General features: G+C 34.6%; 1 protein-coding gene across 1 annotated transcript; it reads right to left on the reverse strand.

Annotated features, from left to right (window-relative positions):
* Positions 1-1595: 1595 nt before the first annotated feature.
* On the reverse strand, positions 1596-8073 carry LOC110698613 (enhancer of polycomb-like protein 1). Its single transcript, XM_021876076.1, has 12 exons — positions 7420-8073; positions 7087-7216; positions 6758-6860; positions 6439-6562; positions 6266-6331; positions 4799-4837; positions 4377-4457; positions 4207-4254; positions 3885-3935; positions 3593-3661; positions 2811-3050; positions 1596-2502 (listed from the first exon to the last, which is right to left on the reverse strand). The coding sequence occupies exons 1-12, from the start codon at positions 7564-7566 to the stop codon at positions 2245-2247; spliced, it is 1356 nt and encodes a 451-aa protein (XP_021731768.1). The 5' UTR covers positions 7567-8073; the 3' UTR covers positions 1596-2244.
* Between the last annotated feature and the right edge of the window lie 2760 nt (positions 8074-10833).

Consider the following 10833-nt stretch of genomic DNA (forward strand, 5'->3'; position numbering starts at 1 on the left):
GTATGTTTATTTTTCATATTATTCACATTTTTTCTACACCTATACCAATCTTCATTTTAATCAAATGATCTGTAGCTTGGCTATACGCCTGCATCAATACAATTGCGGTTTATATAGGAGGAAAATTGACTTGGTCATAAGGAATGAATCAAGAGTTGGTGAAAGTTGGTTAGGAAAACAGAGCCAGCAAGCCTATTCCCTGCATATATCATCTGTTCATGGAAGATACAAATATATTTTTTGTAGGGAAAGCACACCTTGGAACTACTACATACTCCGATACTACCTATATGCTAACAAATACGATAGCAAGGGCGACAGGCGACGCTGTTACAAATATGATAGTAAGCACAGGAACTCTGGAAGAATCCTTATCCATGGATAGCTGGGAAAGTATGATGGAAAGGGAGTGACATATTTTCACTTTGCACCACAACTCAAAACTTAAATCTTTTTTTTCCTTTTTTTTTTTTTTTTTTTTTGAGAAAACTCAAAACTTACATCCAAGAACAACATAAGAGGAACCATATATAGAATCCTTACATGCTGATCTCATTCTCTTAATGTCTTTCAACCGAGAAACGAATATAATTATTGCAGTTAGGGGTGAGCGTAATAGGGTACCCTGTTAAAATTCCTGGAACCGGAACCTGTTGAACAGCTATAGGTTCCGGTTCCGATTCAGGGTACCCTGTCTTGTGATATACTTGATAATTTTTTGCAGAACTTTTTATAAAAAAAAACTAGATGGTCACTAATTTATAATGTTTATAACTCGCAAATAAAACAAACTAATAGTGATTGTTGAGTAAATTTAATACATATATTTATAATTATAATTTTGATATTTATTATTTAAAAAAATAGGTTATAGTTGGTGTATAATTTAAACTTAAGTGATACTTTTATCAAGTTACAGGGTACCCTATAGGTTCTGGTTCCAAAAAAGTGAGAACCAAAATCGAAACTTGTTGCAACAAGTTCTCCATTTTGCTACCCGAAACCGGACCTCTTGTACAGGTTCTGGTTCAGGCAGTACAAGAGCACACACCATAAAACAAGAAATGGTTACAGTTTCTCCACAACCGTCTCTGTTAATTCCAAATGCCATTCTAGGCAACAATCCCCGATTGATCATATCCTTCCTGTACTGTTCTTTTTGCATCTCCAAGCGTTTGACCATTGGTTCCCTGATCACGAAATCCTCCTGAAGTGTCTGCCACAGAGCTGCTATGGGTGAATTCAATGTTTGGTTTGGTTTGGATTTGATCCAAATCCAATCCAATCTAAATTGGAATTCGATTTTTAAAAGTTGAGTCCAATCCAAATCGAATTTTTCCTAAATCCAATGCCAATTAGATGTATAGTTGTATAGTTTTGATCCAATCCAATATCCGAATTAAAACAAACTACCATTTTTTTTTAGGGTCCAATGACCTTTTTTTTTTTTTAATTTTTTTTTATTTAATGCAATTAAAAAAGATACCGAGATATTACAAATTTGCCTGATTTTCCATGTGAACCCCGACAAATTTCCAACATTGGCCCTAGCTTTGAGTTGTGATCGCAGATAGTTTTCAGTAAAGAATACAACATAAGACCAAAGAGAAGAAACTAGAATAAAGCATACAGTTATAAATCACAAATAATTCACAAACTTCACAGCTTGCAAAGCACTGGAATACTAAATAGAGCTATACCGAATTGCAAACATGACGACATAGTTCACCATGAATCACCTATTCTACAAAGCTATACACAGCCAATCATGTTTTAATTGAAATTTTCGTTTCCAATTTTACAAAGCCTAAGTTCAATCACTTAAACAAGAGGTGCAATAACAACAATGTAGTTTCACCTACGTTTTTGACGTAGCATGACAATACCAACAAATCATCAAAGGGACTGCTCATTTGTTGATAGAATACAGTGGTAATACAAAGTATCAGGAAGCTGCTCCCCGCATTTAAGTAGGTCGCTTAGTTCCTGTGGATCGATCATATTCTTCCAAACCAATATGCATACCTTCAATTTGCAAGATGACTCCACTGCACTTTAACGGTTTAGAAAAATCCTTCCAAAAAGGACTGCATGCTGCCGGTACAAGGGTGATGAACTGATGAAACAGCAAATTAGCATTTAATAGATGCTGGATTGGCAAAGGACAAGTTAGCGACAACTTGGTTCCCGCATTTTTACAAAGAACAGCTCAAACCAGACTAGCCTGGCTACGTAAAACTGTGTTTAGGGCTGTTGTCTCGGAGACAGGTACAAGGAATCTCCACAGTTAACTGGTGTATGCATAAGTGGATTCCATCTATCAAATATCATTCTTCCCCCTCGACCAATTCTCCCACGAAATGCATGCGATCTTGCAGAACCAGAAGACTTTGAGGGATCTGAAGGGGGCACAATTGAATCTGAAGGGGGTGCAATTCCAGCAGCTGCCAGCTTCTCTGGAACAAGAGGCTTGGTAAACGCCATAACTGGCTCTAATGGATCCTGCAAAAGACTCCCCAATCAAAAGGGAAATATAGAAAAAGCACAATGCATAACAAAAAGATTCCCTTCTGTCCTCATTTAAGACAACCGTGTTGACCTTTTGCTCACACTTCCATTGCACTTCCGATGATAGCATTCTCATATTTTGAGGCAGTCAACAATTTAAATATCAACTAGGGACAAAGGACAAAATACAACCCTTCAATATGAGGGTAGGTAACTAGGTATGCTTAAATGGGCGTAACAATTACTTAGCCAAATTTGAAAATCTAAAAGATAGAAAATTATAATCACAGGCATGCACTTACCACTCTACGTATCCAATTGCTTGCTACATTTCGCCATCTCAAATCATGTCTCAAGCTTCCTGCCTGAACCATCACAGGCTTAGAATCAACAAACTGAGTTGGTACTCTACCAGGTTGGACAGGAAGCTGGTTGTTTGCAGCATCTTCTGAATCCATAAATTCATCTTCACTTGAGCCAAATTTAGAGAAAGGTTGAAACGACGGAAGGATAAAGCTATCTTCAAGCAGCTCAGTTTCATGCTACAGAAACAAGACATCATGTAATTATTGTCGTACAGAGGCAGTTGGCACAACAGGCATTTTTCAATCAATTAGAATTGGATTGTGTTCAATCAATGCTTCAATTTAATTATTTTATTTATTTTTGACAACGGATTCCTGACGTCATTTGTTCACTTCTCTCATGACAGTATGATATTACTTTAAAATCATACAACGGAAAGAGCAGCAAGGGTACTCTTGGTACTAATATCATCCTCGGTTCTTACAGCATAGCACACTAAACAACAGATTCAGTTTTTTTTTAAAAAAAAAAGACTAGGCTTTGCTCAGCATATGAAGGACAGTGTATTACAATTGAAGATCACTAACATAGGCCAGATAAATAATTATGATATTAATCTTTCTCATTGGACCAAAAAGGACGATAAATTACAATTGAAGATCACTAACATAGGCCAGATAAATTATGATACCAAAGACGACAATATATTTGCAATAAATGCAACTGCACTTATAGGAGCTACTTCAAATAAAGGCATTAAATAGAACATCGTAAGTACCTTGTACTTCAATTGTATCCTCTGAAGGCTCACTTCATTCTCCATAACATCTCTCTTTTTCTCTTCTCTCTGCACACAGTCATAAATGATTAGAGATAAAGGAAACCAATGATCCATGAAGAGAAAAACATATATATATATAAACAGAATTCTGATAAATAAGAAGTAACAACAACAACAATCCAAAATACAGGGATTTAAGTAAAAGGGAGCACAAGAAAAAGAGGCTTTATCAAAAACAAGAAACACAAACAATCCAAGGAAAAAAACTCAAGTAGCATAGGAAATACACCTTTATCAGTGCTTCCAAGATGGTCTTCGCTTGGTCAAGGTTGCGTCTGACCTGAAACGGTATTAAAACTCCAGTCAGATTTTTCTCCTCAGGAAATTGCCAGGGAAAAAAGAAAAACAAAATGAACTGCTCAACAAAAAAAATTTCCCAATATCTCTAGACTACCAAAGGCAATCAATAGCATAAACATGCTTGCCACCACCACAAAACTCTCAACAAAAACAATGTTCCTCTTGGTTCTAGGTTGTAGAAAACATCCTCGTGATCTTAGACTAATTCAAATACTGTAAAACTGACTGAACCATGGATAAGGTTTTCTTACCTGACGAAGCTTTTCAAAAGATTGCACATTGTTTTCCCTCCTTTGCATCTATATGTAAAAGGAATACGATTTGATTATTTTTACACTACGATAATATAAAAGTGGATGTTGAAGATAAATGAACAATCTGATATCCTGAAGAAGAATGCATTAATAGTTCAGGTACGCACCCTTCTTGTATGGAGTCTGTGGGCTTTCTCTCTTGGCCTAAACACATTGTATGGATTTGTATCATTGACAGGAGGTGGTGGCTGTGAAGAATCACAATCAAATCAATCAGTATAAGAACAAAACTACTGAACTAGCAATGTAAGCCTGACTGCACAGTTTCCAACATGAATTGGACTCTTTTCCTGCCCATCACACATGGAAAGTGCCAGTTTCTAGAGAAAGATACCCAAACTCAGTAAGAGAGTTGTTCAAATATATGATTCACTTAAATTAGGCAAAGTTTTTGTTCCAGCTCTAAAGAAGAGCTTAGTAGTAGTCAGTGAAATGTTGTCAGAAGCACCTGCAGCAATGCATAAACTAAACAACACAGAAAACACATACAGCTGTATTGTTTCCTGTAAGCAAGGGGTTTCAGACTAACCTGCAAGCGCCTAAGGATAGGCTTCTGCCACCGCTCACGCTGTGAAAGGAAAAATAAATAAATAAAGTAATTTTACATAACGTACTATAGTGCCAGAATTGTACCTCAATTAAGAAAGATATAAAATGGAACATGAACGTAAATAATATGAGTCCTACAGAAGCAGAGACTAAACAAACTATCGTGTGTCAGATTTTTACAGTTGTGACTCTTGTGAGCATTCCTATAATGCACCTAATTTTATGTAGTACAAATTTATCATTCTTGATGCAGATGTAATATGGATAACTAGTTTTAACCATGCTGAATCTGCTGCAGCCAAATTCATTTATAAATTGTGTTAAATACATCTGACCAAAGTATAACAATTAACAAAGAAATGAAACCTCATGCCAGCTGTCAAATGTAAGTGCTATCACCAGAGTAAGTTGGTGTTACTTAATTTCAAGACTTCTGCAACTAAAGTGGTATTCTAGATATAGTTTAAACTGAATAATACGATGTGCTGAGTTGAATTCAGCTTCATTAACAGACTACCAAATGACATATACTAATATGTGCTGAGTTGAAAGGTGGAAGATGGCATGTTAGCAATTTAGTGGCACACTTGGAAAGAAGAAAACCAACAGATTATTTTTGATAGAGCTTCCCTGAGTCAAGGAACTCAAGGTTTTAAGTTCATTTATATAGGCTTCTCCACTTCTGCATCACTGGAATCAAGATATAGGTTTTAAGAAATACTGGAACTTTCTTCATTTTGTAGATAAAATTGCTTCATATAACTCAAGGGCATGAGTTTATTCTCCTCCCATGGCCTCTTTACCCTTTTGGTGTCTCTCAAATGTAATCTCTATTATTATCAAAAAAAAAAAAAAAAAAAAAAAAAAAAAAAAAAAAAAAACTTAGGGTTCATTACTTCATTAGGTATCATTGTAGTTTTCAGTTTTTTGGTTTTTTGTTTTTGAAAGTCACACAATATATGTCATATAAAAAATCAAAAATTAGTCAAACTTATTGAAATCATGAATATTTAGAAAAATGACAACGGAAAAGTGACAAGCACCTTTTCTGGTTTTCTAATTTTGGAATTTTGTATACAAAAAAACTGAAAACAGGAAAACAATAACAATAAGAAACAAGCCCTTGGTATAAAGTTTTCCTCAATTGAACTGATATGCTCAATGGCTTCCACAACATATTATAACAGCCCTTGCTGTAAAATAATGGTCTACAATGACAATGTGATTCCATCAAATACCATACAATTTTTTTTTAAAATCTTACAAAACTAGTCTAAAAAATTTATAAAAAGAAAACACTCAGTACTTTCCATAGCCTCCTCAAACTAGATCAGTGTATACCATCACACCATTTAAACTAATTGGTATTACACTGGAAGGTCTTACAGGAACATAGGATTTTGAAGATCAAACTACTAAAGCTGCAAAATAGAATTTCACTGCATACCTTCTCCTTCCAGTACCAATAAACAGATTCAAGAACAGCGTACTTTATCGGCTGAGATTGCAGGGCCTACAAATTCCATCATGGGAAATTAAACTTAAAAAAAGGCATGGTTAGGATAAGGCCAAAGAAAAAAAAACAAATGAAAAGTACAGCCATCAGTCCACCTCCCATACCTCAACTGCAGCATCGATATGTAGAAGAACAGGAATTGCGGAACCCAGTGTTTGTGCTATAACACCTGCCCTTTCCCGTGCTTTATGGTCGAGAACCTCCAACTTAAAGAGAAGATTTTCAAGTCTAAAACAATAAGCAGGGCAACATAATTAGATACCAAACATATATCATGTATGCTAATAAAAAGAACTTTCATCTCTTCACTAATGTACAACAAATACAAAAATACCATACACGGAGCACCACAAAGAATCACTAAATGTACTCATCCCAAAATACACAAATGTTAAAAGAAAGAAACGTTATTTATCACATTACTTTTCAGGTGATAGAATCTTCTTATCTTTGTTGAATTCATGAAGCCATTCCTCATCCTCCATGTCCAAGTCATACTCAACAAATTCACCAAGCTCAGCTCGCGCTGCAGATATTCACAAACACTAACCTACATTACTCGAAATCCATAAAAATTGTCATAAATATCCAACGTGGACACATAAAGCTTTTCAATGACTTCCAATTGTCCTTTAAACATAACACCCAAGTAGCTATAGCCATCCAACAGGTTATATACACGTCTAACACGAGCATTTCAATCAATATGCGCGCTTGAATAAACTGCGAAGTAAATAAGCCACAGCACAAACCTCCTCTTGCACGTATATATGAATTTGGTTGGGAAAATGTGCGAGAGTAATCCCTTTCATATGTATCAACAACAACAAATTCCGGGGTCGGTATTTCGGCCGCAGTCTTCTTACTAGGAACATGTTGAACCTACAACAGAAGTTCACACACATCACTACATAACATAACACAAGCATTTAATCAACTTCTAGTCTTCTAACAAGCTCAATTAGCAACTTCTTCAATTTCCAATTTCAACAGAAAATGAGAAGTTCAACAAAATTACAAAAAATTCAATACCATGAAAAATTAAAGAGATAAATTAACTGGGATATTAATAAAATGAATAATACCTCATTTTCAGGCTCAGCATAGCGTAAAATTTGGGAATTTCGAGTAGAAGTTGGAGTATCATCATCTTCAAAATCTTTGAAAGATTTAACAATGGGGAGTTTCTTATGAATGTCCAGAGGACGAGGTCGAAACGATAATCTGCTCATGTCTAATTAATTCAATTTGATTGAGGTTTGTTGCATCAAAATTCGGAAATTGGAAACCCTAACCCGGGAAAACTATCTCAATGTTGCCAATATTTCGCATCAATTAACCCTAAATTGGTTATTCCGGCATCAATTTTCGTGGGAAATCAACGAATTGAAGAATTGAACACCAGTTATTTGAACAAAAAATTAACAAATTATAACATAGAAACGAAATTTTGACAAAATTATGGGCGTGTGTTTGTTTTTTGGGTTCTCCTGTTCAAAAATTTGCCATGTTCTCGGGCTTATTATTTTTTTGTATCATAGTGGTTTTTGTTTTAAAAATAAATAAAAAAATAAAATAAAATAAAAAATTCTCCTAATACCAAGGTCATGTGTCATTTAATCCCTCCAACATAACAACATTATTGAATTTTTGAATGCATATAAATATAAGGATGAGGAGGACCGAATCTTCAACCTCTTATAACAAGAATAACCATTTCACCATCTAAGCCAATTATCAAGTATATTATTAATATGTAACAAAATTTATATAAGTGCAAACCACAAGGTTTAATTAAAATAAAATATACTAAAAAACAACTCAATTTTAGTTTGACAATGACAATTACAATTTTAAAATGTTTTTAGAAAAATTATCGATTGCACGTCTACAATAATAGTAACCCGGGGCAACACCCGAGCTACTCCCTAGTTTTTTTATTGAAAGTGTGTATATTCACCTTTTTCACTTATTTAAACTTAACTTAAGGGCCGTTTAGTTGGGTGTAATAATCAAAGGGAAAGGGAATGAATAGGCCTCATTTCCTTTGTTGTTGTTTGTTCGTCACTTTGTCATTCCCTTTATCCATTTTTATTTTTGAGTTCATCCTATTTTATTCCACATTCCCAAACCCCCCCCCCCAGCCTTTTCCATTCCCTTTTCATGGCCATCACCTTCACTCTCTCTCCTCAACCCTAAAAAACCAAAACCACCGGCAGCAGCCATTAAAGGCCGCCGGCAGCAACCACTAATGGCCACTGGCGATGAAGACTCCGGTAGGAACTTCGATTAGCCTCCTTCCGACCACTATCTCCTTCAAACTCACTTTTTCAACACCACACTACCACTCCCTCCACACGCACGTTTCCAACCACCACCACCCTCCACGCGCACGATCTGACCACCACCACTAGCAACTAGGGTTTCGAGGGTAGGGGGAAGGGTGGCCGATGGTTTTACAAAGAGGGGAAGGGGTTTCTAGGGTTTTTTCGCGGGTGGGTGAATGTTTTCAGGGGAGGGGGAGGGCTTTTCGGGGAGAGAGGACGGGCAGGGAAGGGTGGGGGATGTACCGCGAGTGAGGCTGGGTGGTGGGTTGGTGGCTGGAATAGGTTTCAAAGTGATGGAAATAGGTGGTTATATGGTGGTGGTGTGGTGGTTCAACTGGTGGTTTGTTTCATTCTGTTTTTTTTTAAAAAAAAACAACCAACATTGTACATGGAATGGTTTTTCATTCCATTCTCTTTTTTCCCCTTAGTTCATTCCATTTTGTTTATCCTATGCAAACCAAACGGCCCCTTATTTTATTTGAATTTATTTGATTTTATCAAAATTTATTTTTGTTGTAATTTGTACTCCATAGTTTGGTAATTCCTATTATAACTTATTTTTTCTGAACTGAACTTACCTGAATAATAAGTTAAACTGAATAGGCCCTTATTCTCTTGGAACCCTAATATTATCATTTAAGTCTATTATTATTAATGATATTGTTCTTCTTGTAAAAAATAAAAATTAAAAAAAAAATTAAAAAAAAATTATATATATATATATATATATTGTAAAATTATACTTACACAAACTATGTTCAAAAATTTGGGTGTGCAATAAATATTGTACACTTAAATTGTCTTATACTAGAAGTATCAAAAACTACCTCGAAATAAACAAAAGTTACCCCAATATATATCAAAGTAATCTAAAGTAACCCTATATAAACATGTAAAAGAAAATCAGCAAAAGTAACTATGTTACCTTTATAAATCTTATCCCATTGTCTATATACATTAAAAACTTAAAATCATTTTAGGTTTGAGGTTAAAAATTACCCCCAAATTGGCTAAAAGTTACTTAAAACTGTTCAATACACTAATTGTAATTTGTAAACCAGATGTACACAAAGGTTATTGTTATAAGTATAATTGAATTGAACAAATAAAAATCATACATAAGTATGTTTTTAGTTATAGATTTATCGAGAGATTACATAATTTTCAAATAGGATTTATATAAATAGAAACATAAGGACTTAGGGAGTTATATTATAAAATTTAGGGAGTTATATTATGAAATTATATTTTCTAAGCTAAAACGGTATAAATTGAAAATTTATGACAAAATCATGCATAGAATGGTGCAATGTGTTATTTTTTTCTTTTCTTTTTATTTTTTTTTATAGCTATGTAGCCATTAGAGATATGTCAATCATTTTTCAAAAAAAAAAAAAAAATGCTTTGATCCAATTTCGCTAAAAAATCATTTTCAACCGTTGTATATGCCATGTGGTACAACACCCTTCTTTCAACCAATCAGAATTGCAAATTGATTTTTATTTTTTAAAAAAAAATTCCAAAAAAATCCCCTTGTTTCCCCCCCCTTTGTGAGAGGACCCTTGTATACCTTTGTACAACAATTGTACCAGAAATATTCCAATTGTTACGATTAGGGGTGAAACTAATGCGGTTAAAAACCAAACAGAATTAGAAATACGGTGCGGTTCTTTTTCTAATATGGTTCGGTTTGGTTTGAGAAAAAAAAATGTGGTTTGGTTTCGGTTTAAGGATTTGAAAATTCGAAAAAACCGAAATCCAAACCGAAATATAACCCATATCCAAATTATAGGCCTTGTAAGACTAAGTCACTATCATTACTTCTTTAGAAGTTAGAACTTGTTATTTCATTATTTGACATTTGTTGGCTTTATTTTTGGATAATCAAACCCAAAAACAGGTTTCGAGTAATTAGGCCCATAAAAAATTGCAAATTAAGGTCCAAATTACTAGGTCCAAAAAATTGCGGTGTGGTTTGGTTTTTTTTACAAAAACCGGATTTAAACGGTGTGGTTTGGTTCGATTTCAATAGTAATATGGTGCGGTGTGGTTTGAAAATCCCAAAACCGAATTAACATGGTTTAGTTTCGGTTTGAGCTATAAACCACACCGCAGACCAAACTTTCACCTCTAGTTACGATACTCGTGCTTTTATTATGTCTGTTATATGTT

This window comes from Chenopodium quinoa, unplaced genomic scaffold (genome assembly GCF_001683475.1).
Source record: "Chenopodium quinoa cultivar QQ74 unplaced genomic scaffold, ASM168347v1, whole genome shotgun sequence".
Taxonomy (NCBI): domain Eukaryota; kingdom Viridiplantae; phylum Streptophyta; class Magnoliopsida; order Caryophyllales; family Amaranthaceae; genus Chenopodium; species Chenopodium quinoa.